This window comes from Pseudorca crassidens, chromosome 1 (genome assembly GCF_039906515.1).
Source record: "Pseudorca crassidens isolate mPseCra1 chromosome 1, mPseCra1.hap1, whole genome shotgun sequence".
NCBI classification, from domain to species: domain Eukaryota; kingdom Metazoa; phylum Chordata; class Mammalia; order Artiodactyla; family Delphinidae; genus Pseudorca; species Pseudorca crassidens.
Window position 1 is genome coordinate 191,782,467 of NC_090296.1, and position 27,329 is coordinate 191,809,795.

Below are 27,329 nucleotides of genomic sequence, written 5' to 3' on the forward strand. Positions count from 1 at the left end.
TTTTACTTTGGGCACTTTAATCTCATTTAATCCTCACAACAGGCCTATGAGAGATACTACCCTCTGCTTATATTCCATCACCTAGTTTGTTGTCCATTGTTTAGACTGTAAATACACAGTTTAGTTTTTAGCATTCCACTTAATTTATGGTATTTTTTCCTGTACAGACAATTAAAAATTTTATGGGGTCTAATACTTAAAATTTTTCCCTTGTGGTTTTTCGGCTTTCAAATCTTGCTTAGAAAGTCTTCCCAATTCCAAAATTACATAAGTATCCTTCTGTAACTTTTTCTCTTTTAGCTTTATGACTTTTGGGGAAAAATATTTAGCTTTCTAATTCATTTGGAATAAAGTGTGCAGAATGTGAAGTCCTGTATTCCTACTTTCCAAAAGTACGTTTCAAATACAAGAAAGCCCCTTTATAACACAGCTTGTTATTACAGGGGCCACACTGAGCGCCCAAAGACTAACAAGCAGATATAAAAAGAGAGGCGGAAGTGCCTACTCGTTGGATACGATTGCATGGCAAGGCCTTGCTGCCAGACACTGCTCCGGGTGCAAGCGGTTTCGAAATACGTCTGTCAATTCTTTGATGCTTCTCCCATCGAGAGGTGGGGGTCTCTTTCCCTCCTCTTGAGTCTGGGCAGGCTCGTCACTTGCTCGTAATGCAGTGTAAGTGACACTACATGACTTCTGAGACTAGGTCACAAAAGACCACGCACTTTCCACATGGCTCCCTTGGGATGCTCAAGTCTGGGGGAAGCCAGGAGCCACGTAAGAGGTCTGACTGCCCTGAGACCACCCGCTGAAGCCACAGGAGGGAACCCTCATGAATGCCCAGCGTGGTCAAGTCTGCAGAAGACTCCAGCCCAAGGCAACATCCGTCTGTAAGCGCACAAGAGACCCTGGATGAGGAACTGCCTTTCCCAGCCTCCTCACCCACCGGATCTGCAAGCCTGATAAAGCAACATTGTTTTGTGTCACCAGGCCTGTAATGGTGCTGCATGCAGCAATAAAAACTCAGCCAGATACGTGGGGTGTGAAAGTGGAGGGCTGCTGTAACTAAAACCCGAAACACGCGGCCCTGGCTTTCAGACCAGATGGAAAGAGCCTGCGGCGACTGTAAGCAGAAGCCTGACGGTCTCAAGGAGGCTGGTGGTGAGGGCCTGGGAAAATAAAGGAAGTGATATGGGAAGATCGACGGAAGGGGACCCCCGTTATGTAGTAGAGGAATGTTTATAAAACTGCCGCCAGAGATAACGTGGGAAATAGAGAATGGACGTAATGAGCATGAAAATCTAAAACGATTTCTGGGCAGAAGGCTGAAATCATGCTGGCTTCTCCCAGCTGTGTATAAGAAAATGAGAGCAGAGAGACATTAACTCAAGAATGAGCTTCTCGGCAGTTGAGAGGAAGTTAGAGAATACACGAGCCCAGGCAGGGCTTGCTAGACTCAAAATTAAACTGTCCCTCATCCCCAGCATCCCCAGAAGGCAAAGGCTGTACATATTAAGAAATGGTCTCAGGACAGAAAGTCAAACCTGGAATGCAGCTGTGGTCAGGACCTCAGAAAATCTTCAAGGTGGTGTTCCATAGACCATTTCAAACAGACAAAACACCCTCTCGGTTTCTGAAGGATGTGCCTCTTCTATTCTGTCTCTAAACAGTACAGCTTCTAAATCTTCTGGACATTCAGCCTCACATAAAGACCAAGGTAGAGAAAAGTTTATCTTGAAGAAGAGGTTGGTGGGTGTGGCTTTTGCGCAGTACAGTGGTCCCCAACCCCCGGGCTGCAGACTGGTACCCGTCTGCAGCCTGTTGGGAACTGGGCCACACTATTAGAGGTGAACAGCAGGTGAGAGAGCGAAGCTTCATCTGCCACTCCCCATTGCTTGCATTACCGCCTGACGCATCCCCCCACACCTCCCCGTCCGTGGAAAAACTGTCTTCCATGAAACTGGTCCATGGTGCCAAAAAGGTTGGGGACAGCTGGATTATACATTGAAACAGGAAGTCCAGTACATTTTTTAAAGAATTACACCAGCTTGAAAGAGACAGAACAGGACAAAATGCAAAGAGGCCTTTGGACCCTCAGCCTTTTACAGGCAGGAATCAGACAGAGAAGGTCACTCACTCAGATGCAAAGTCATCTTTTCTTTTGGAAGGAGGATTTAAAGGGCAGAACCCACAGCCCAAGGGACAGAGGCCAGAGCCATGGAGAGCAGCTCCTGAAGATTAGGACTGAACTCAAACCAAGGGACTGGCGACAGGTTCCTGGCTGGATTTCAGAACTGCTATGGACCACTGGCTGTGCTGTGCTACTTCCCCCTTTTTGAATGGAACCACCACCATGGCCCCCCTATACCTGTCCACCCTTCCACAATGGGCATGTGGGGAGCAGACAACATACCTGCTCATTTTACAGGTATTGAGATGGACTCTGAGGGCCCTCATCCACCTAGACTTGGTTTAGATGATGAGATCCTGCACTTCAAGCCTGAGCCTCATATGTAAGCCAAAACGCGATATGATTTGCAGGAGAGCCTCAGGGAGGGTAAATGTATTCTACTTGGGGGAGAATGTGCATACTTTTAATGGCCAGAAGATGGACTGTGGTAGTTTTCAATACATCCTCAAATTTTTTAGAGACTCCTCCCAATGAACGATGGAATCTAGCTCCCCTCCCCTTGAATGTGGATGGGCTTGTGACTCACAACCAATCATTCACAACAAATGTGTCAATATATGACTTCCCAGTCTAGGTGAGAAGCTCCCACCCACTTCTAGAGGTGTGCATGCTGGTGAGGCCACATGGGTGGGCTCTAGTCAACAGCCAGCATGGACGGACAGTCATGTGAGTGAGCCCCCCCGGGCGTCCACTGCAGGGGAGCCTTCAGCTGACTGAAGCCTGAGCTGAAATCTGACTGTGACCCCATGAGATCCCCAGCCAGAACTCCCTCCAGCCATGCCCTTTCCAAATTCCTAACCCACAGAATCTGTGAGCCTAATAAAATGGTTGCTGGCTTATTAAACAGCAAGCTACTGGAACATCAAGATACAGCAATGAACAAAGCAACGTCCTGCCCTATGGAGCATATATTCTTAAGGCAACAGACAACACACAGATGGGAGGCTTATGGGAAATTAAAGGAGGCGGAGCCTGCACAGTGTGTAGCTTAGCGTCTGGCATGGAGTAAGCCAATCAATAACTGATAGGTACTGTTCTCATCACACATTTAGGCATGTTGTTTCCTCTGCCAGGACACCCTTCTCTCCTTCATTTCCTGGCAGATTGCTTTTCGTTCAAGATTTAGGCCAAGACAATAGACACATCAAAGGATGCTCCACACTGCTAATCATTAGAGAAATGCAAATCAAAACTACAATGAGGTATCACCTAACACCGGTCAGAATAGCCATCATCACAAAATCTACAAACAATAATTGCTGGGGAGGGTGTGGAGAAAAGGGAACCCTCCTACACTGTTGGTGGGAATGTAAGCTGGTGTAGCCACTGTGGAAAACAGTATGGAGGTTCCTCAGAAAAATAAAAATAGAGTTGCCATATGATCCAGCAATCCCACTCCTGGGCATCTATCCAGACAACACTATAATTCAAAAAAGATACACGCACCCCTACGTTCATAGCAGCACTATTCACAATAGCCAATATGTGGAAACAACCTAAATGTCCATTGACAGATGAATAAAGAAGATGTGGTATTCCATATATACAATGGAGTACTACTCAGCCATAAAAAGAATTAAATAAAGCCATTTGCAGCAACATGAATGGACCTAGAGATTATCATACTAAGTGCAGTAAGTCAGAAAGAGAAAGACAAATACCATATGATATCACTTATATGTGTAATCTCAAATATGACACAAATGAACCTACCTATGAAACAGAAACAGAATCATGGACATAGAGAACAGACACGTGGTTGCCAAGGGGGAGGGGGTTGGGGGAGGGCTGGGGTGGGAGGTTGGGGTCAGCAGATGTAAACTGTTATATATAGAATGGATAAACAACAAGGTCCTACTGTACAGCACAGAGAACTGTATTCAATATCCTGTGATAAACTATAATGGAAAAGAAAAAAAAAGAATGTATATGTATATATGTATAACTGAATCACTTTGTTGTATAGCAGAAATTCACACAACGTTGTAAATTAACTACACTTCAAAAAAAAAAGATTTAGGCACGCTCAAAACCCAGTGCTCTTACCTCTTTCCCCACTAGAGTGTAAGCTGCCTAAGAACAGAAGGTCTCCCATTTCTTTAAAAAATGTGTGAAATAATAGAGAAAATATCTATTGGTCTTTGACCCCAGTCCCTGGCACAGAGCTCCTAAAACGCTGGGAATTTCCTGGGAGCGAGCAGTGTCTTTGGTTCCAGTGCGGTGCCTCTGCGTGGGCTCCTGGATGGTCACCACAAAGACCAAGCCATGATCAGAAGCCTGACATTTTCAGCTCCGTCCCCAGTTCTCCAGAGAGGGGAGAGGGGCTGGAAATGGAGTTAATGATCGATCGTAAGCCTTCACAGAAGTCCCCAGAAGCGCAGGGTTCAGAGAGCTTCCAGGTTGGTGATCACGTGGAGGTGTCGGGAGGGTGGTGCCCGGACAGGGCATGGACACCCGTCCCCCGCACACCTCGCCCATCTGGGTGTTCATCTCCATCCTTTACCACGTTCTTTCACAATCAACTGGTGAACAGTAGAAAGTGTTTTCCTGAGTTCTGTGGATTCAAATTAATCGAATCCGAGGAGGGGATCTTAGGAAACTCCAATTTGTAGCTGATCGGTCAGAAGCACAGGTGACAACCTGGACTTAGCATTGGCATCTGAAGTGGGGAGAGGGCAGTCTGGCAGGACTGAGCCCTCAACCTGTGGGATCTGACGCCGCCTCCAGGCAGAAAGTGTCAGAATCGAGTTATATGGTAGGACCCCAGCCCATGCTAGCGCTGCAGGAATGCTCGGTGTGGGGAGGCGCCGACGCCTGGTGTCCGAAGCGCTGAGGGTGACAGCAGTGAGAGTCAGGAGAACACAGAAGGAGAACTGGGGTTTTCCTACTCAGGTGAACACTATCTGTGCTCACCGATATTTCTGAATTCCCCTCCTGTGGACATTCCAGAGGATGACGCATACACTCCGCATCCCACTTCACCCCCCAAGTGAGAAAAGTAGGCCCAAGCAGGCTGAGCCAATGGAAGTTGAGGATGGAACAGGTGCTGCTGCCAGGTGAGAGCATGTGACGGCCGCCACACCTTCTTCTTTGCTGACTTCCCCTCCCAGCGAGCCCCAGGGCCTTGTAAAGATGACACGTCGGGAGGGGATGGGCCTCCTTCAGCTGAGGCCCAAGAGGCCTCCGAGGAGTAGAGGTCCCCACGTGCTGCGTGTAGTGCCGGGGGAGACCAAGTTTTGCTGACTTAACGTGACAGAATTGTGGGCTTGGTCTTTACCACTCAGAGGATCCCAAGGGCCAGCCTCATCACCCACAATCTACGTCACAGACAGACAGGCAGTTATTCATGTGTTAAAATCAGAAAACTTTCTGAGTTAAAGTAATTCATTCCTCTGTAGACTCAAAGCATGAAAGCCATGTTCAATAGTGAGAAAAAGTGTTTAAAAGACAAGCGCATGAGCTATAGATTCGTGTTTCCCTCTTCTCCCTAATCCTGGAATAGAAACTAGTGTTCATTTTTGGAGATACGAGAAGACCCCGCCAAGTGGCACCCTCGTGGTCTAAAAACAGTAATGCATTCCCACCCCCAAATGAGCAGTTTGTTTCCATCAGTAGAATCAAATCTGTACTATGTATTGTGATGTTTATGTTTAAAATCATCTAGTAGTTAAGGACTTCCATAAATATCTGACTAGCAATTGGGCTTAAACAAACATATCACAGCCAGATACCAGAGCTAGAAATATGCCATGGATAGTATGGTTTTGTACATTCTCTGATTCGGGAGTCTGACTATTTCGGGTTTTCCTCCCTCAGTGTTCCCAGGGTTGGCACCTCATAAAGTGGTGAACTTGCTGTGCTGCGCTTATGATTTGTGTGCACATTCGTGTCAGTGTGTGCAGGGTACAGAAGAAAACTATTCCTGTGTGCATCCCTAAGGTCGCTAATGATTTAATGCCTGACACTAGTAGATTTTTATAACAAATGTTTGTTGAATGAATGAATAATCCTTGGGGTAGCTCCAATCACACACTGCCAGGAAGGAGAACATCTCTGAAAGCTACAATTCTCCCTACCTGCATGGTAAAGTTGATTGCAGCCTATTATCGTGTATTTACTGAGCCATCTAGTATGTGCTCAGCACTGTGTTGGGTGCAGGGGAAGGGTGGAAGGGGTCTAGCCTCAAAGAGACTAGAATTTGGGAATCAGAGCTGACAGGCATACCACTAGTCCCTCACTACGACAACTGCAACCAAAAAAGATAATAACAAGTGTTGGCAAGGATGTGGAGAAACTGGAACCCTCACACACTGCTGGTGGGAATGGAAAATGGTGCAGGTGCTTTGGAAACAGCCTGGCAGTTCCTCAAAACGCTAAACAAAGATTTACCACATGACTTAGCAGTTCCACTCCTAGGTCTACAACTAAGAGAAATGAAAATATTTGTGCACACAGTCACTTGTATACTGATGTTCATAGCAACATTCTTCATAACTGCCAAAAAGTATAAACCACCCAAATATCCATCAACTGATAAATGAATAAAGAAAATGTGGTATATCCATATAATAAATATTAATTCAGCAATAAAAAATTGTAAATTAAAAAAAGTATTGATACATGCAACAACACAGATGAGCTGTGAAAACATTACACCAAATGAAAGAAGCCAGTCACAAAGGAGGGATGCGGAGTTTCAGTCTGGGGTGACGAAAATGTTCTAAAATTGATTGCGGTGATAGTTGTACAACTCTGTGAATATACTGAAAGCCACTGGATTGTACACTTTAAATGGGAGAATCACAGGGTATGTGGACTACATCTCATCAAAGCTGTTGAAAAAGTGGCAGGTGGAAATTCCTGTCCTCAGGGGGGTGATAAGATGCTGCAAAGGGCTCAGGATAACAGAGGAAAATCCCAGCTCAAGAAGATCCTTCTTCGAAATCTGATGAAGAAAAAGATTCGGACTCTTAAGTGCCTGAGGCTGATTACTGAGTCCCAGACGTTTAACCATGGAAATCATGCAGCCCTTTTACAAAGATCTCTTGCCTCTTTAAGAACAGAAGTTCCATTTCCCACCTCCCCAAGAATTCGTACAAAAAATCCATAAGGAAAAGCCTCTCCGTTTTGCTACCCCAGGAAGGAAAGATACTTCCGTCTGTGCCTAAAGAGAATCTTTGGCACATTCAAACCCCAAGTGCAAACCAACAAACTCCTTGTCAGCCACGGAAATGTCAAACTAAATTTAATAAGCACATCCAGGAAATCTCTTCAAAGATATATACAGGGATTCTGCAGACAGGACTTAATGGAATGAGCAAAGTAACACATTTTACAGGAAACTGTAAACGTTTTACAGTTGCCCCAGGAGAAACGAGTGAGAGAGAGACCGCCAGCTGCCCACAAAGATCCATCCCCCCTTCGTCCGGGAGCTCACAGTGTGTCAGCGAGACCACACTTCCCCACAGCTGGCAGTCAGGTGCGGCCATGTGGCTGAGTCCCAGCCAGCGGGATGGGAGTGGACGTGAGCCTGCTGCTTCCTGCTGGCCCAGACAGGCTCCGGGGCTGCTCCTCCAGGCTCCCCCTCCCCTGGGCCGACTGAAGGCAGGTATAGGATGAGACAGTAGAGGACGGCAGAACTACGTGACAGGAGGAGGCAGCCTCTGATGGACAGGATAAAGGGAAGTTCCCTCGCCATCCACTTGAACACCTGTCTGGGACTGTCCCATCAATACGGAAAAAAACTGGGACTTCCCTGGTGGTCCAGTGGTTAAGACTCCGTGCTTCCACTGCAGGGGGTGTGGGTTCCATCCCTGGTCGGGGAACTAAGATCCCACGTGCCGCATGGCGTGGCCAAAAAAAAAAAAAAAAAAAAAAAAAAAAAGGAGAGAACTTCCATCATGTTGAGCAGTGACACCATAGGGTCCACCACAGGGTTACAGCAGCTTAGCCTGTCGTAACTAATACATTAATTTTAAGAGCTCGATTCACGGTATGCAAACCCCAAAGATAAGGAAAAATTTAGATTTCACAGGATTCCACCAGAGAGATCACTTAGCTCCTCCCCACAAGGACCATTAGTAGTTTGATATTATAATCATTTTACAAAATTTTCCCCCTTGATTTCCAACTTGCTGCATAGAAAATGGTGGGATTATAGGTGATTTTAATCACTGCTGTATTTTCATGCATTTTCTAAGTTGTCTATAAAAACCACAATGCCTCTGCAACTAAAACATTATCAAGATACAACAGAGCTCAAGAACAGATAAACAGATCAAAGAAATGGAGTAGACAGACCAGTTACAACTCACGGCATACAAGAACTTGATATATGATAATGATTACATCATGAATCAGTAGTGAAAGCATAAAGTTGTAAATAAATAGTATCAGAAAAACTGACTTTCTATACAGAAAAAATTAAATTAGTTTGCTACTACCCAAGAATCACAAAAACAAATTCCAAATAAGTTAAATACCCAAACGTGGAAAACAAAACCAAAGGCGGTGATTAAGGCAATGATTAAGACGAAAGGCAGTGCTTTTTGTTGGTTTCGCTAACATCTATCCATGCCTAGTACAGCGTCTGGCATATATGGTCAAATAAATATCTGTTGAATGAATAAGCAGAAGAATGACAATAACTTCATAATATCAGTGAAGAAAAGAATTCCTTAAATAAGGACCCAAAAGTACAAACCGTAAGATAAAAAGGGTTAACTTGACTACATCAAAGTTAAATATTTTGTGGCAAAGTGATTATAGACAAAATTTTAAAACTACAGAAGTAGGGGAGGTATTTATAAAGCACATGATAAAATATTAAGTCAGAACATATAAAAAGCTCTTTTGCCATTCACATTTTATCTCCAGCATAGTATAGACCGGCAACATAATATCCGGGTCAAGACTGCAGGCATTAGCTAGATTCAGACCACCTGGTTTTGAATCCTGGCTCCACTACTTCCTAGCTGTGTGACTTGGAATATTTTACTTAACCTCTCTGTGCTTCAGTTTCCATACCTGCAAAAGGATGAAGCTTTCAATGAATGGTGTTACAAAAATTGTCAGGATAAAATGAGCTAATACATTAGTATCAATAGTTGTCAAAGAGAAATCACTCAGTCAATGCTAGCTATTATTATGATTATCCTGCTTTACTTTTCTTCATATAACTTATCGCTAGCTAAAAACGTATTATTTATTTATTTGTCTTCCTCTGACTAGAACATAAGATCCATAAGACAGCCTTTTCCGTTGTATTCTTAGCACCTAAAACAGTGTCTGAGGTATAAAATAAATATTTGCTGGGTGAATGAGAAATCAATGCAAAAATCAATAGGAAGACAAAACACTGAGAGAATGGGCTGAGGATACGAATAAATGATTCACAAAAGGGGAAACCCTAACAGCCAATAAACTTATGAAAGGATGCTCAACCTCAGCAGCAGCAAGGAAACTGAAAATGAAACCCACTTCAGATTCTACTTTTTATCCACTGACTCGCCAAACGTTTTCAAGTCTAATAATATCAGAAGAATGTGAGGAAAGGTAATATTTATATAATGCTGGTACAAGCAATTTGGAAACAATCTGGCATCCCCACCATAACTATCATCCACATCATCACTATCATCATCACCATCACCACCACCATCAACATCACCACCACCATCACTCCCACCATCATTACCACCAACATCACCATCATCACTGTCATTGTCATCATCGTCACGGTCATTGTCAGAGCAGCTAACACTTTAGTGCACTCACCGTGTAAGCACCTTATATATATCAACCTTGTAAATTGTCACAACAACCTTGTGAGGTTAAGTCCTACAATTATAGTTAATCCCATTTTATAGAAGAGGAAACTGCAAGACATAGGGGTTAAGTAACTTGCTGAAAATCACAGCTAAATAATGGCAGAGTCAAGGACTCAAATCAGCCAGTCAGGCTCCAGGATTCAGGTAATTACTACAATATATCATCTCTTGTTTATGCGTTTCCACTGGATGAATATCTGTTTAGATATTTATTGGCAATCTTGAGGTCTTCTTTGGGGAATGACCTCTTCTTCTGTGAACACTTTTTTTTTTTTTTTGCGGTACGCGGGCCTCTCACTGTTGTGGCCTCTCCCGTTGCGGAGCACAGGCTCCGGACGCACAGGCTCAGCGGCCATGACTCACGGGCCCAGCCTCTCCGCGGCATGTGGGATCTTCCCGGACCAGGGCACGAACCCGTGTCTCCTGCATCGGCAGACGGACTCTCAACCACTGCGCCACCAGGGAAGCCCCTGTGAACACTTTTTATTAGCCTAGTTGTCTTTTATTGAATGGTAACAGATCTTTAGTGTGTGTGTGTGTGTGTGTGTGTGTGTGTGTTTAGGTGTAGGTGTGTATGTGTGTTCTGTTTGGGATACCAAATTACTTTATTTAGAGGGAAATGCACTACCCAGGAGAGAAAATACATGAGGCAGTTTTGGCACAGTTTATGAAAAAGGTAACCCAAAGCAGCATCACAGTGCCCAGGTGATGGAAGAGAACTCACAGCCACAGCTGCGGGGCAGGTGGCTGCAGCAGACTCCAACTCTCCTGGGTACTGGCCACAGGCTGTTCTCATGCTGGACTGGGGCACCCATCCGATACAAGCTGATCACCCGGCCGCCCAACTCAAGAATGGATTTTATCTATAGTTCAGGTTCTTGAAGGCCCACGAGTGAGTCTGTTTTGTCAGTGGCTCATGTGTGCGACTCCAGTCACGACTTCTTCACCCGCTTCCTGCACAAGCGTGATGCACAGTTCAGAGCAAGAAGCTAACCTTGCCGCTGTCATCACCTGGCTTTGTCACGGCCTGACCTCCAGCAGGATTTCAGCCACCTCTTCAACGTGGGAGCTTCATCCCTTGCTCTGTACCTTCCTTCCCCTCCTGGGGCTGATGGAGGAAACACCTGTCAGAAGTTCTTTAAAGCCACATCATCTCTGGTCAAAGCAGTACGTCACAGAGAAGCCCTTGGAGGGTTCCGAGCTCAAAGCTGCCCTAGAAGTTTATGATCAGTGAGGGGTGGAAACCTGACAATGATCCTTATCATTATAAAGGTCAGCCAAGGAGGCAGGCAGCGGTAGCTACTGAGGCTGGAGCATTGGGTAGAGGTCACGGTAGGACCAGCCAACAATTCCAGTATTTCCATGGGTGTCAGCAGCAGAGGGTGGCTGGCTCCTGGCAGTGGCTGACCAATAAGCCCTGAGCAATCCGGGCCCAGCTGGAGTAGGACCTAGCTTCTGGTCTAGAGTTTGCTAACCAATTCCCCTTTTTTAGATACTGGGCTGTTTCCAAGGTTTTAGTTCTTTTCCCTCTTACTATAATCTAAATGTGGGAAAATACGTTCTCTCTCATTAGCCTTCTCTTTCCACAAGTATTTCATTATTATTCAACACATTTGGGGCCTACTTCCCATAAAAAACCAATTATCATAAGAGTTAATGTTAACTCATCATAAAATTTTATCAATACTCATTGGCCAGAAACCATCTAGCGTGAAATTTAGTTTGTGAAGTAAGACCTGTCTTTGCAGATTATCCAAGATCAGAATAAAGGAAGAAATATGTAAAATGCTCCTAAAAATTGTTTGGATATCTTTAAGATCACTACATGTAACTGAAAAACTACATTCAAATTGCCCAGCTATTCCACAAGCAAATTTCTTAAAGGCTTACTTCCTTGCATCTTAGGTAAAACTGTTCCAAAAGATAAAATGGTGAACAAAACAAGCAGAAAAATCAAGTTCTCTAAAAAGGTTAAGCTTGTTGGCAGAGTATAACCTTCGAGACAGTCTAGATTAGTGAAAAACTACCCTATTTCCTACAGCCTTTTCTTACTCATGCTCACAAATGTTTTTCTGATAGAAGAATAGCCCATTCACACTAGCTCCTACTTCTATGACTTTTCTCATTTCTGGGCCTTCCAGAGTTTACTGAAGGAAGACGATTAACAAGTCAAAAAAAAATGTTTTTTTCTGGCTGAGATTCATTTCAATATTGTATTAGCGCTGTTACAGATAATAAGATTAATGTGTCAGCAAAGTTCACAATTCAGTGCTTTTCAAATGATATTCCTATTTGTGAATTCCCTTGCTAAATCCAATACTCATTTTTTACTCTCTCTTTTGTATATTCCGATGCTGCCCATGGACCTACTCAATTCTTTCATTAAATGAACGTTCCAAATGAACGTAGCAAAATATTAGGCTTCCCCTCTCCCCTAGAAAAATCTGGTGAAGAAGTAAGGGGCAAGACATGCCCGGCGGGAAGGGCAAATCACTGTCTCAGGCCGTTAAATCTGCAAGGAGGGGCCAGGAGGCGCCAAGAGCAAGAAGGTGACGGTCAGATCCCATCTAGCCTGGAGGGATTCCAGGGACTGATGGCTCTGAAGGGGTAGAAACACCGGAACAGAGAAAACACCAGCTCGACCTCGAGTGGAAGGGCTGAGCGATGAGTCTGGGATATGAGACCAAGTACAAAGGCCAGAAACGGGATGCAGAGAAAACATGATTTCAGTGGACAGTCAAGGGTCAGAGGCCAAGCAGAGGTCGCACAGGTGTCTCTCTTCTCCAGGAATCACAAAGGTGGACTTGGAGTTCTCAAACACAAAGGACAAGACCTCCCAGATCCAGAAGGGAGCCAGAGGTCACGGTCCACTTTGCAGTGGCAGAGGAAAGAGACAAGGACATTTTTTAAAAGCACAAGCATATGCAAACTATTATATACAGAATGGATATAAAACAACGTCCTACTGTAGAGCACAGGGAACTATATTCAATATCCTGTGACAAACCACAATGGAAAAGAATATGAAAAAGAATATGTATATGTATAACTTTGCCGTACAGCAGAAATTAAAACAATGCTGTAAATCAACTATACTTCATTAAGATAAATTAAGAAAATAAAATAAAATAAATGTAAAAAGCACAGAAACACCCCAGGGCTCAGAGAAAGTGTCTAATAGAGAAAGAGCAGCTGGCAGTGCCTAGAAGTACAGCTAAAAAGTGGGACAAGCCAGGAGATGGGCAGGACAGGGATCTCTCTTCTGCCTACGTTTATCTTGCCCCCTGACCTTTGGGCTATGGAAGCAGAAAGTCAATCCAAGGAGCTCTGGGGCCTGACAGCACCCATGGCACAAGGTCTGTGGTCCTTATCCCTGAGGGTAGGGACCAGGCCCAGGACCACGTGTGTACTTGTTAAATTCCTGTTAGATCCTAACAGTTTGAGAGCCAAATGCTTCAATTTCCCGACAAGACCCTCCTACCCAGAGAGATGCACTGACCAGTATTCCAACATCCAACTGAGGGTGAGTGACAGGACTTTCTTGATTCCTGGTTTAATACTCATTTCCACACACCACACCGCCTCCTTAAAACTTGTTATCTGGAAAGCTTTTTAAGATATTTATGAAGAAATATTCTGGAGAAGTGCTATACATCCTAGGATACTCATTTCAGCGCTGTCCGTTAGCACAAAAGATTGGAAACAATCTCATGATCTATGAACAGGGGACAGATTAAATGAGAAATGGGACATCCATTCAACAATGGCATGCAGCCTTTTAAAAAATGAGGTTGGGGGAATTCCCGGTGGTCCAGTGGTTAGGACTCCACACCTTCACTGCCGAGGGCCTGGGTTCAATCCCTGGTCAGGGAACTAAGATCCCACAAGCTGTGCAGCACGGCCCAAAAAATAAATAAAAAATGAGGGTGGTCTATGGGTTTTGATATATAATATATATGCAAGGATTTCTAAGATACACTGTTAGGTGAAAAATCAAGGTGCAGCAATGGAAGGTCACATTCCTACTGCTGGTGAATGTCCGTGCACACGTAAGCACGCCCATGCACGCATGCACCTGCCCCGCATCCTTGTACGTGTATAGAATGCCACCAGGAGGGCGTGCCAAGAACTGGCATCAGGAGCTGCTCACAGGGAGGGAAGCTCAGGGCTGGCAGAATGAGACTTCCTTTTCACTGGATAGCCTTTTTGTGCCTTTTGAAGTTTGTACCATATGCTCATACTACCTATTTGAAAAATAATAATTAAAAATGAAGGTGTCTACAAAATCAAAGGTAATATACAGATGTTCTATTAGTTAGTGTACAGGTTGAGCTGTGCGGGTCGAGTCCCAAAATAACAGCAGCATGGAACACAGAAGCCCATGTCGCGCTCACAGGAAAGTCTCGCTTCCCTCAGTGGGGAAGTTCTGCCAGAAGATCCTTCACCTGCTCTCGGCCATCCCCAGGATCCCTGGGATGTGTGCCGGGCTCACCTGGTCCATGGAGACTTACCATCTCAAACAAGCACACCCTGGCCCTGCTCCTTTGGAAGAAGGGGCCACTAACGGCCTCGGCCACTGGGACCCAACAACAGGAGACTGAACAGACGAGGATATTCTATTATCTCCACAGAGTCATATGATGGACTAGCCAGCCAGTTCCCGTGACTCCGGAGAAGGCGCTGTAACACCCTGGAAAGATGGTCCTGGCACATCAAGTGACAAACAGGAATTTCCAGTACCAGAGGAGCAGTATATTTGCATTTTTGTAAATATATATGAATTGGAAAATGTGTAAATGAATATGCCAAGTCATTGTCTTTTTGCTTGGTGATACATTCTAATGTTCCATTTTAGAAATGATGCATTTTTGCAAAAAGGTTTTTTTTAAAAACTTCAACTGGAAAAATAAAAAAGGAACTCTGCTTTCAGGGGCTCTTTCTGCGGTCTCTTTAAAATGTTAATAAATACCCACGGGCAGTAAAGAGCAAGTATTTACCCCACCGCCAAATACTAAATGAAGAAATTGTGGGAAAGTATCATAGTAACTGAGTTGCCATCTTTCTCTGGGAAAGCAGCACATGAACTTGACTATGGAGTGAACACAGAATAGAGGAGCCCATATTCCCCTGGCGTGTGTGTTCAAGCCAGCAATAGAAGTGCAATGTGCTTACAAAACAGAATTTGCAAAGGTAAATCCCAGCTCAGCTTGGGGCCCGCACCGGGTGACCGTGTGCTGGGTTCTCTCCCGTGACAGGCCACCAACTGAGAGGAACTCAAAGCGTCGCCCAGAAGCGCTACCCGTGGCGGGCGCTCCACAGGCCGGGCCGTGGAGCTGGGGTACCGGGTACTGAGGGGCTGACGTGGCTTCCTCCGGCAGTGCTACCACCCAGAGATGTTCAGTAACCGGATTCCTAAGCCCACGTTGCTTCTTACAAAAATCTGACTTGGTGGAGGCGTGAACAACGGCAGTGCGGGAGGGAAAGGATGCTGGCGTGTGACAGGCTACTGTGGGCTACACGGAACTCGAACCAGAAAGGAGAAGAGACAGCCAGAAAAGAAGCATAGAAGAAAAAGGATCTTATTGCAACTACTGATGCTATCATTAAACGCAGTCCTTTGACGAGACCAAAAGACAAACTCCGAAAGGGTCTTCTATAATCGAGGTGCAATGTCTTTTAAAACAAAGAAATGTATGCATTTATTTCCTTTTAAATTCACTGACATTTATTAGGTTGGCCCAAAAGTTCATGTGGGTTTTTCCATCACATCTAACGGAAAACCCAAACGAACTTTTTGGCCAGCCCAATAGTATGCCCATTACGCTGGTGAATCTTGGCTCCAGAGGCACTGAAGCTGGTAATCTACAACATATGGGGAGATGAACTTGAAACATTATCAAACAAACTGCTCTGTATTGAGAGTCCACTAGACCATGCAGTTTGTGAACAGGCAGGGGTCGGACAGTCAGACAGCAAGAGGCCCCAAGACCTAAATCTGAATCCAAGATGTGGCCTGGGCAAGTTATTTAAACCTGGAGAGGCCTTAGTCTCCTCACCTGTTATTATAATGATTCAGTGAGAAAAAAAAAAAAGTATATACAAGGAAAGAAGCCCATAGCAGGAGGAGTTCAAAAGATGAGCTATCATTTTCCCATGCTGGGTCCTATACAGCAAAGAGCACAACTAAGAATGCCACAGTCCACATCCTTCAAAAGCAGAATTAGGAAAAGGAAATCCTTCACGTCTTCATAATGCACACAGGGGAACATCTTTTAAGTTAGAAGTTAGCCTGTCAGTGAAGATGGGGAACCACTGGAATCCACTCAAGTGACCTTTATGAAGCTACCTATGTGTGCAATTCCCAGATATTACAAGGATTGGGGTGAGCAGACAGGTAGACACATGTCTCGTGTTCTGTAGGCATGTTTTGAGGTGCCAGCCTTGCTTATTATCTCCTTCTCTGAAAACTACTTTGATTCCAGACCTCCCTGAAGACCTGGCCCTAAATGGCCATGTTGTACCACGTGACAACCCCCTCCGGCTGCCGGCTCACCCTCTGCCACCCCTGCCTGGACCCAGCCTGCTGGTAGCGGACTGATGGAGGGAAGGCTAGACAGACAGACAGACCCGCCTTCCTGACCTGCTGGTCCTCAATTCTAATAAATTTCAGCCATGCTTTATTTCAAGACAACCTACTGTACGTGTAAAATAAAATCTGTTATGTGAGCCAGTGTGCAGATGTTACACATACACGTTAAACAAGAGACACCAGGAGTTCCTTGGCGGTCCAGTGGTTAGGACTCGGCGCTCTCACTGCTGAGGGCGTGGGCTCAATCCCTGGTCGGGGAACTAAGATCCCACAGGCTGCGTGGTGAGGCCAAAGGAAAAAAAAAAAAAAGAAGAGAGAGACACCAAAAACTCTGTTCCCACCTACAACACACCATGTGACCCTGGAGAAGTCACTTACCTAGGAGCCAGAGCTTCCTTCCTGTAAAACAAGGGTTTGCCTGAGAAGATGGCTGGGAGACAGAGCGACTGGTGGAAAGGCACGCGTGAAGGATACACTCAGTAAGGGTCCCAGGGCCTTCGCCAGGGGTTGTCACCCTCAGTTCTAATGACCAGAGAAGATGTCATGAAAGAAAGCACACCGGAGCTGGACCTTGAACTTGGAGAAGAGGCAGAGGTCAGAGGATTAAGAGACCACTCTCAGAGGGACACTGAGGGAGGCCGTGGCCTATGGGGGGAGCGGAGGATGGACGCCAGTAAATCCCTTTGGTGAACAATGATGTCTGACATTGAGCTGGAAGTTGTTTTCTGCCCTAGGCTATAATCAAATATCTGCACTCTTGATTCACTAAAGCTTCAGCAAATGCTGTGCAGGACAGCCCTGTATTAGTGGTTCCTGCCGGGGGAGGGGGATGAAAGAGAGCTGACTGGATTCCACCAGGGTCAAAGGTCTGGGGAGAAATGCTATAGGACCCAAAGCATTAGGAGCTAGTGATGGGGCAGCTGGGGCCACACGGACGTGCTGGAGGACCACGAAAACCTCGGTCCCCACGAGACCGCCACAAATACATATGAGCTTGAGCCATTTTGTTAGATATTAAAGAAAAAAGTGATCCTGGAAGGTTAAAGGATGTGGAAACACTTGAGTTTTAGGAAAATTGGAAGAAAAATCCTACCAGCTTCTAGACTAAAAACAAGTCAAAACAAAGAAAAAGAATACGGCTACCTATAAAAGAAAGAGAAGAGACTGGCAGAGAAACATCTGTTCCACTAAATGCTAGAAGATAATAAAACAATGTTTCTGGAGTTTGAAGGAAAACGATTATCACAGAATTACACTTACACCCAGACTCTGGTTCATGCGTAAGAGCAAAAAGAGGCATCTTCAGACATATAAGAAGTTAGAAAATATATCATCCACCTACTCTAATAAAAAAATTAAGGGAGAAAATAATCAAAGAAGAAAAGGAGGGGGTGTAGTTTATAAGAAATAGTGGTAAGCAATGAAAACAGTAATGCAGTCAGGAAAGTTTAAGTTTTTGATACTATGGATGTGACTGTAATGTTAATAGTTAAGAAAAAGCTTTAATATGACATAAGGGCAAAAGTAAAAGAAGGCACACGGAATTGAAATTTCAGATTATTTCAACAAAATCTAGGACATGTAAAGGAAGGAGAAATCCAAACATCCTACATGGTTTGTCTTGTTTGGTAGTACACAGAATATTTTGGACATTGGTTAATTTTTGACATTGATAGAGAAATACAGAAAAAAAGCAAGCTTGCTTGAACTTTAATGATAATTCCTAAAAGAAGAAAAATAGGATATAGAGCTCCTAAACCACTAGAAGGAGAAAAAAAAAAAAGGAAGAATGGAAACTTGACATATTCTGCAAAACAGAAGAAAAGAATAAGGAAATATTTTGAGTACCGAGAAGGCTTAAAAAATTCAAAGGCAGGATATGATCTGAGCTGTCCAACACAATGGCCATGACCCACATGGGGCTATTAAATTTAAATGAATTAAAAATGAATAAAATTTAAAAGTCGTCTCCTAAGTCACACTGGTCACAAGTGGCCATTGACCTCTGTATTGGACATTTCCATCACCGCAGAAAGGTCTAGCAGACAACACTCACAGTCAGTGCAAAATACAACGTAATATGAGTCTATGTAAAGTATGATCCTATTTATGCTAAATATACATTTATATATACATATAAACAGATACATATAAATGCAAATTGCCAGTGGAAAGTAATAGATAACAAAAGCGTCTGTGTATAAAGTACGACCTTATTTATGTAAATATGTGTGTAGGTGTATATATATGTATATGAATATAAATAAGTCTGACTTGATTACACTGTCAATCGTGGTAGCTCTTAGAAATGAGATGATGGGGGCTTTTACTCTCCATATACTTTACTGTTTGCATTTTTTTTTTTTTTTTTTTCAGTATGTGGGCCTCTCACTGTTGTGGCCTCTCCCGTTGCGGAGCACAGGCTCCGGACGCGCAGGCTCAGCGGCCATGGCTCACGGGCCCAGCCGCTCCGCGGCATGTGGGATCTTCCCAGACCGGGGCACGAACCCGCGTCCCCTGCATCTGCAGGCGGACTCTCAACCACTGAGCCACCAGGGAAGCCCTGTTTGCATTTTTAATAAGCATATTTTACAGGACAATGAGTAAAAGTCATTTACATATTTTCAATGGGAGTAACTGCAAACCAACCAACCAACCTCTTTCTTGAACTTGGTACAGAACCTGGTTCCAACCCCAGGGTTAACCCAGTAACTAACTCGAACTCGTAAATATCTACTGTGTACACTCAGGTTAATAAACAATTTCAAGATGGCACAGTAGGTGGCCTATACTTGGAGACTTTCTAGAGTTTAGCCAAGCTCTGCAAGAAGTTTGTTCTGGGCCTCAGGGTGATGTCACCCTTTCAGATGTTAAGCCTGAACCGACATTTAATACTTTTAAATGTCATTCCCTAAATTGGGAGGTTGCTTGGGCAAAGGCTGTTAGCTCACCCTTCCATTTAGATTTTTATACTATTGATAACAGATCACATTTCAGAGAAGCAGCTCTGAATTAGCCCTTAAGTTTTCCAGGACAAGAAAAATCTCTGGAGAGTTACAGTAATTTTTTGCATCTTCCCACCGACTCTACAGTTGACTAAGGAGAAGTTCCCACTGCCCATCTCAACAACAGATAAAATCAGAACAACACAGTGCACACACAATAACTTCCATTTTTCCTCTTTAAATTGGGGGTAAGAAAAGAGAGGTTAGGGTCTCTGTTCAAAGAATTCCAAAGTTTTAATTTTAATCTTTCCCAAATACCAGATCTTTAATTTTTCTAAGAAAAATAACTTATTTAAAATGTCTGGGAATATCCCTCAAATACCAAAACTATTTCAGATCTACCCCAGGGAATAATTTGGTCATTTATCTGCCAACATAGGCACCTTCATATATGCTTATTTTATTCCCTATGTTAATACTCTTGGTAGCTGTCTCTATTCACCTCAGTGAATAATGAGGGCAAGGCTCTCTGCGTGAAAAGGAGATGAAACACATCAGTTCATCCAGGAACTATGCATTCTGCAAGCCAGTGTTGGTAAAGCAAGGAGAGAGATCTGCCAACTTGAATGCTAATTTCATGTAGGGCCAACTGTGTGCTCCCGTTTCCGGCACGTGGCAGTAACTATGCTTAACGCGGGGTAGGCAGGCTAAGAGATAAAGACCAGGACCCACTCTATTTTACAAACGGAGAAGACGCAGATCAACGGGGCAAGGAGAAGAAGACAGGTGAAGGTAATTCTTACCTATGTAGACAGATTACCTTAGAACATTTTGGGGTGGGGGGGCACGCTGCGCAGCAGTCAGGACCTTAGTTTCCTGACTAGGGATCGAACCCGTGTCTCCTGCAGTAGAAGTGCAGAATTCTAACCACTGGACCGCCAGTCCTACCTCAGAACTTTTAATGTGCTTTCAAGTTTTCAAGTTCCCTCAAACGCTTTACAAAGACACACTTCCCCTAACTGTAAATCATGTGCTCAAGCAATATTTAAAGCATGTTTCTCGGTAATCCTCTGTTGGTCTACTTCTAATTGCTGCATATTGTTTGAAGATAATAAAGCTACACTTTTTTGAATTCAGTCTTGCTAATTAAAATGGACAATCCCTGCCCTCCCCCATGATTTTTGGAATTCATGAAATCTGGGTAGTGGTGTGCCACTTTCATACTTGGGTGGACCAAAAAGTTAAACGAAGAGCACATTTTCCACAAAAAATAAGATACAGAGATAGTGAGATGCAAGTATTTTATAATATGTCAGCCATTGCTTTTAACTGAACAAAAGTCATATTTCATTTATGGACTTCTGGCATTATCCACAAAATGAAATACCTGTTTTAATTCATAAAATAAAATTCTACAAAAATGTAAGTAAAGCATACACAGTAGTATTTACATTGTGCGGACAAAAGAGTCTAATTTGGTAATTTCCTTTTCCCTGAGGCTCCAGTTTTAATATGTCTAAGACAGCCAGTAAATACATTATACTCAATAGCGTGGGTGAATTAATTCTTATAGGCCACAAGGGTACTATTTAGTAAATGACTGCTTTGTGCACTGACCCATACCTAGTGGCCTCAAAGTGATAACTCACCTTTAAAAGGTAAAGTGTGTACATATCCATTCCTCCAAAGTCTCATTATTTGTCACCTGATTAAACTGGTGGAATGAAGAGGCCAGGTGTCAAAAAGAGGAGTCTTTCAAATTTTAACATTTACAAACTTGAGCTACTTAAGAAAAAAATCTAGGTTTCCACTGAGCCATATCATCACTACCCGAGCCAAATAAAACACAATTACTCCCCCAAATTTGGCCACAGCATCTGAATTCAAATCCAGAAAAGCAGTTCAACTAGCACAGCAACTTGGATTTTCACTAATCTCCTTACATTTTAATAGACTACACTAAACCCATTACAACCATTTCTTCCTTCTAGAACCTGAAATCATGTTATCTGTTCTTGGTGAAAACCTTTCAGTCCACTGAGCAGCTCTAATTTTGAGTAACTGTGCTAACATATAATTAACGTGCCCGTGTACAAAACTGAAAATGTCTGAAGAAGGCATGGAGATGCTTCTGGGTGCTAATCTGGGAACTTCGCACAGCCTCCTGCAAGGTTCCCGGGGGCAGGTCCTGATCAATGGGTACACAGATGAGTAATTCTCTGTACCATGGACATTCTTGACTGTATAAGCAAAGAAGTACATAATCAAACCTTCCGAAGGATGAAGAACAACAAATAGACATTACAGTGGAGAAGGCAGACGTCCAGGGCCTTTGCCAGAAAGACAGGAGCTAAAAAGTTTTTTGGGTAATGCAACATATTTGCATCTGGGCCCACTGCTGGCACCAGGGCCACTGTTTCAATAACATATCTATATTTAGCTATCTATCACAGACAAATTTCTATCACTGCACAAACAGAAGTCGAGCTCAGATGTCTGCAGAATTTCCTTTCCTCTCTTAAAAAAAAAAGCATTCTAGACCAGACTGATAACATTCTGTACTTGCAGCTGCCACTGAAAAATATTCATGCCAATGAAAGATACATTTAGTCAGCTTTTCTTTTTCTTGATCTTTTAATATTTTATAACACATTAAAGCTCAAAGTTCCTTTCTTAAACAAATCTTCAAGCAGACGTTAAACAGAATGCAAATACTTTACACTTTAAATCATCAATCATTTAAAGAATCCTCTCCATGAACTGAATAAATAAGCCATCTGTGACTACGGCCTCCCTATCATGTTTTTAAGCTGACCCACTTCTTCCCCGGTCACCATGGTTTGTAAAATCTCACTTCTAAGGGGATGAGTGCTCGGTGCCAGCTCATAGTTCGCATTCAACTGGGTAAAAGGGTAACGTAAACCCCAGGCAGCATTTAAAATGACCTCCTCTACCTACAAAAACAGAACTTCAATACCCTCCCCCCCCCACCGGAAGCAATCTTTTCTCCAGCCGGAGAGCAAATCAAGTCTGCGAGGGAGAAAATGAGCCAGTTAAAGGAGGAAGAAACCTGATCAGGTGTTAAAACGCATGGCTCTGGACATCAACCAGCAAGCAGGATCGGGTCCGGTCGGTGGGAGCTGCTCCCCAAGACTGAGCTGAAATCAAGGTCGGACCCGCTTCTAGAGATGCTGACCCACTTCTAGAGATTGGACCCGCTCGGCGGCGGCGAACCTGCGCGTCCCCAGGAGCCTGGCCGGGACCCCCGGCGCCCCCGGCCCGGCCCGGCGCGGGGCGGGGCGGCCAGGGAGGCACAACTTTCCGCAGCTCCCCGCCAGCGGCGCCGAAACGGGCAGGGGCGAATCTCAAGCCGCTCCCCGCCATCAGCGACTCTTTTCTCCCGGTGGTGGTGGCGGCTGGGGGAGGGGTGGGAGGACTTCAGGAGAGGATGACAAGGAGCGGAGAGAGGAGGACCACTTCCCACCGGCCAGGCCGCCACAAAGGGAAGGGCGCCGCGCCCCCCTCGGTGTCACCGAGTCTCACGCCTGCCGGGATGGGAACGCGCGAGGGCCGGCGGGCCGCGCGGCAGGTGACAGCGGCGTGGCGGGTCCCCGCGCCTCCCCGCCCACCCGGGGCCTCGCCTCCGCCGCGCGGCTCCGCGAGCCAGACGCGCCCCCCGGACCTCCCGCCGCCCGTGAGCCCCGCGAAAGCCACGCGGGGGGCCGCCCGCCGCTCAGCGGTGCGGCCGCCGCGCCCCGGTGCCGGCGCCCGCGAGGAGCCCCGGGCGCACCTACCCCTTGGCGTGCTCCGTCTCCTCCTCATTGTCCCCGTCGATCCCGCACGTGTCCTGGTCGTCCAGCTCCAGGCTCTGCTGGCTGGCCGCGGACTCGCTGTCCTCCGCCATCGCGGCGGCGCGGGCTGGGGCGGCGCTCCGGGCAGCTGGCGCTGAGGGCCGGCGCGGCGGAGGCGGCGCAGCGAGCAGCTCCCTCTAGCGCCGCCCGCCGTCTCCTCAGAGCCGGAGCCGCAGGCGTGCCAGCCCCTCCTCGCCCCGCCCCTCCTCGCATGGCTCCGCCCCGCCCCCGGGCCCGCCCCCTGCGGTCCGGGTTGGGTGGCGGGCGGTCCTTGCGCCCCCGCAGCCCGGGGTAGGGAGCGGGCAGGGCGGAGGGTAGTAGAGGTGGTCGCGACCCGCTGCGCCCAGGAGCGTGGTCCTGGATCCCGGCCGGTGCCTGAACCCTGCGCTCGCCTCTGAATGGCGCAACCTGAAGACCCCGAATCCTGAGTCTTCGTTTTGGGAGCACAGGCAACGCGATTTTACATCTCTTCGTAGTAGGAAGACTTTTAACTCTTTGCAGGAAATTCTTAGTCAGGGGTAGGCGTGCCAAGACCACTGATTTCCAGAACCCTCACCCCCGCCCTTCACCTCATCCCCAACCACGTACGCTTTGTAAAAGTTCCATTTCATATGTCTCTGTCTTTCCAGTATACTGTAAAGTCAAAGCCAGAGTCAAAACAGAGTGCTTCCAGCCTTCCCGCCTCTCCGTTCCAACGAGACTCGCAGCCCTAAAACTCTTGACAGAGAAAAATGTAGAACTGCCCCTGTTTTTGCTGGACGGCTTAGACCACAACCATCTTTGGGGAAATGGGACTTGTCCATGATGCTGGGGCCTTGGACAGTGTCAGTGAGTGAGGCCACTCTGGCGTCCTCAAGTGAAGGTTATGACCTAGACCTCCGAGCAAAAGTGGGTGGCCTTCTAGGCTCAGATGGTCCCGTTTCTCTCCCCGTGAACGCAGGAGGGGAAGGAGGCACCCCGCGGATTGCCAAATAAAACGCGGGTGAAGTCCAAACTCTTATTTGCTGTTGCAGTCTGTACACCCCGGTCCCTTCCTTTGTTCTCCTTCCATGAGCAGAGTTCAAGGTCCCACTGGGTCATGGGAAGCCTACATGGCTTTACAAAGGCAGTGGAAAGATAGTTATCAGAAATGCTCAGAGAGGAAAAAAGAGGCTTTTAAAAGCCACCTGAAATTTTTGGTGCGGGTCCTTTTTTTTGCAAAAGACATTGGGAGCATTTTGGGGCTCCTTTTTTTCCCCACAAGCCAGACCGTGCCCTTAAAATACGGTAAGATAGAAGTATCTAGAGACAAAAATTGCAGAGCTATTTCAAAGTTCACCAGACTTTTATGACTGACTGAGGATGAGCCAGCAAAGGTTCTGTAAGAAGTGCAAAATGGGGCCAAACCACGAAGGAAATACAATGCTTTCTTTCACAATTGCAATGATTTCTGAGGCAGAAAGTCACATGTGGCCCTCTAGCTTCAAACTTTAGGCAAATATAGATCAGTGAATTTCCCGCTGCTCATCCCTGTGAACGGGAAGAGTTGGCTAACGGTAACCTGGTTGGGTAGTCAGCAGGACGCTGCAAATCCATCCCATCAGTTGCTATAGCCTATTGGAAGGGTTCTCTAAAATGTTTTAAAAATACAAAGCCGAGTCAGCAGACACGTATTATTTATATGAATTCTCAAGAAATTTTGACTGAGAACCTCTCAAAAAGAATAAGAAAACAAATAATCCTGGAGAAATATTAAAATGAGGGTATCAAAAACCAGTTAAGGGCTTCCCTGGTGGCGCAGTGGTTGAGAGTCCACCTGCCGATGCAGGGGACACGGGTTCATGCCCCGGTCCGGGAGGATCCCACATGCCGCGGAGCGGCTGGGCCCGTGAACCATGGCCGCTGAGCCTGCGCGTCCGAAGCCTGTGCTCCGCAGCGGGAGAGGCCACAACAGTGAGAGGCCCGCGTACCGCAAACGAAACAAAACAAAACAAAAACCAGTTAAACACTGGAAAGCAATGATAAATAGGGAACATCTGTTCCCCAGAATGCAAAGAAGTTGGCCCAGATGACTCTTTGGTACTGGATGGAGGTATTACATAATACAAACGTGTGTCATCATTAATCATTTGAAGGAGGACAGAGTTTGCCGACAACCCTGGAAAATTCTTAAATCCTATTGTTATGCATAGAAACTCACTATGTTTCTAAAAAATTTTGCTTCTTCCTCTGGTTTAATCCCAGAGTTTGGAGGACTGGAAGCAGGTGGTATCTTCTAGAATCTCAGATCCAACATTTATTTGGGGGAAGAGAGTACTGTACAGTGATTACTAGTGTGTTAAAAGAAGCTCTTGGAAATTTCCTATCCTACTTGACTCATCTCTTATTATAGATGTAAGATCATAGTTGTATAATTAGTCTTGTTTTATTTAAACTATGGTAACTTTTTGCTTTTAAAAAAATTGTGCTAAATTACACGTACCATAAAATTTACCATCTTAACCATTTCTAAGTGTACAGTTCAGTAGTGTTAAGTACATTCACATTGTTGTGCAAGCCCACCTCCAGAGCTTTTTCATCTTGCAAAACTGCAACTATAACCGTTAAACAACTCCCCATTTACCCCTCTCTCCAGCCCCTGGCAACCACCTATGGATCTGACTACTTTCTATCCCTCTGAATTTGACTCCTCTAGGTACCTTGTGTAAGTGGAATCATACAGTCTTTTTGTGACTAGCTTATTTCCCTTAGCAAAATGTCCTCAAGGTTCATCTGTGTTGTACCATGCATCAGAATTTTCTTCCTTTCTAAGACTGAATAATATTCTGTTGTATGAATAACATTCTGTTGTATGAATAACATTGTATTATTGTAAATCATAAGATCCTAAACTTTGAGGCTGATGCTGTGATTTGGGTGAGATGTTGGGGAGTCTTGTGGGCGAGAGGAAAATGTGAACATAAGATGGATGTGATGTAAGAAGGATGTGAATAACTGTCCAGAAGGTAGATTGATAGATTCATTGCAAAACTATGGCCTCAAATCTCTACTCCTGTCGTTGGCAGCTCCTCCCATCAAGAGATGGAACCAACGTCCCCACCACTTGATTCTGGGATGACCAACAAAATTTGGCAGAAGTGATGGTGTGGCAGTTTTGGCACATAGAGTATACCCTTTTGCTTCCTCTATCCCTTTACTTCCAGCAAAAAGAAATTCTGATGATACAGGGTGTGTATCTAGGATACATCATATTTGTTAATATGAGAACTAATGAACTCTGGCCAAAGGGAGGCTTGCACGCTCTACTCTACCCAGCGGAATGCTTCCCCTCCACAGGCACAAGCCTAGGTTAGCCTGTGGGCTGGACCTGGAGTGAGCCCAGACCTCCTGGGCTCTCCAGTTCTTGGTCAGTCTGCCAACTGACCACGGACACGTGAGCGAGCCCCACTGAGTTTAGCATAACTGCCCAGCTGACCCACAAGATGTGTGAGAAATAATCCATGGTCATTGTTTAAAGCCATTAAGTTGTGGAGTGTTTTTTGTTTTTGCTTTGTTTAATGAAGCAATAACTAAATGATATACTACAGAAAAGCAAAGACCAAAAGAAAATCTTAAAGACTGACACATCCTTTATTATCAACTTGATAACTGTCTATGTATCAGGGTACGTCTGAAAAAGACTCCTGCCAAGTCGAAAGTTTGCACGTGCCGCTCTGTACTCACAAAAACAATGCCCATTACTTTTGCATTGTGTTAACTCTTCCTGATAGGCGGTCTGCTTCACACTCAGGTTGACTTGATTGTAATTAAAAAAAAAAAAAAAGTGACTCCATTTCTAATTGTGGAGGAAACTATGACTACGCTGTACCTTTTGCAATTGTGTGTTTGACAAGCACTTCTTAGGGTCAGTGTGAGCGCAATTTTCACCTCCCATTGCTTATGATCCTG

At 45.1% G+C, this 27,329-nt stretch overlaps 1 protein-coding gene across 3 annotated transcripts in view; it reads right to left on the bottom strand.

Annotated features, from left to right (window-relative positions):
• NMT2 (N-myristoyltransferase 2) overlaps nucleotides 1–27,329 on the bottom strand; it is an 80,583-nt gene that overhangs the window by 32,987 nt on the left and 20,267 nt on the right. Inside the window, exon 1 of one of the 3 annotated variants that reach the window (XM_067703994.1) lies at nucleotides 23,346–23,516. The exons of 1 other annotated variant lie outside the window; for it this stretch is intronic. In XM_067703994.1, coding sequence (XP_067560095.1) covers nucleotides 23,346–23,455 — 110 coding nt within the window. In that variant the 5' untranslated portion in view covers nucleotides 23,456–23,516. Of the gene's footprint in view, nucleotides 1–23,345; nucleotides 23,522–27,329 lie in introns of those variants that run through there. One more of the 3 variants, XM_067704003.1, reaches the window with a different exon arrangement.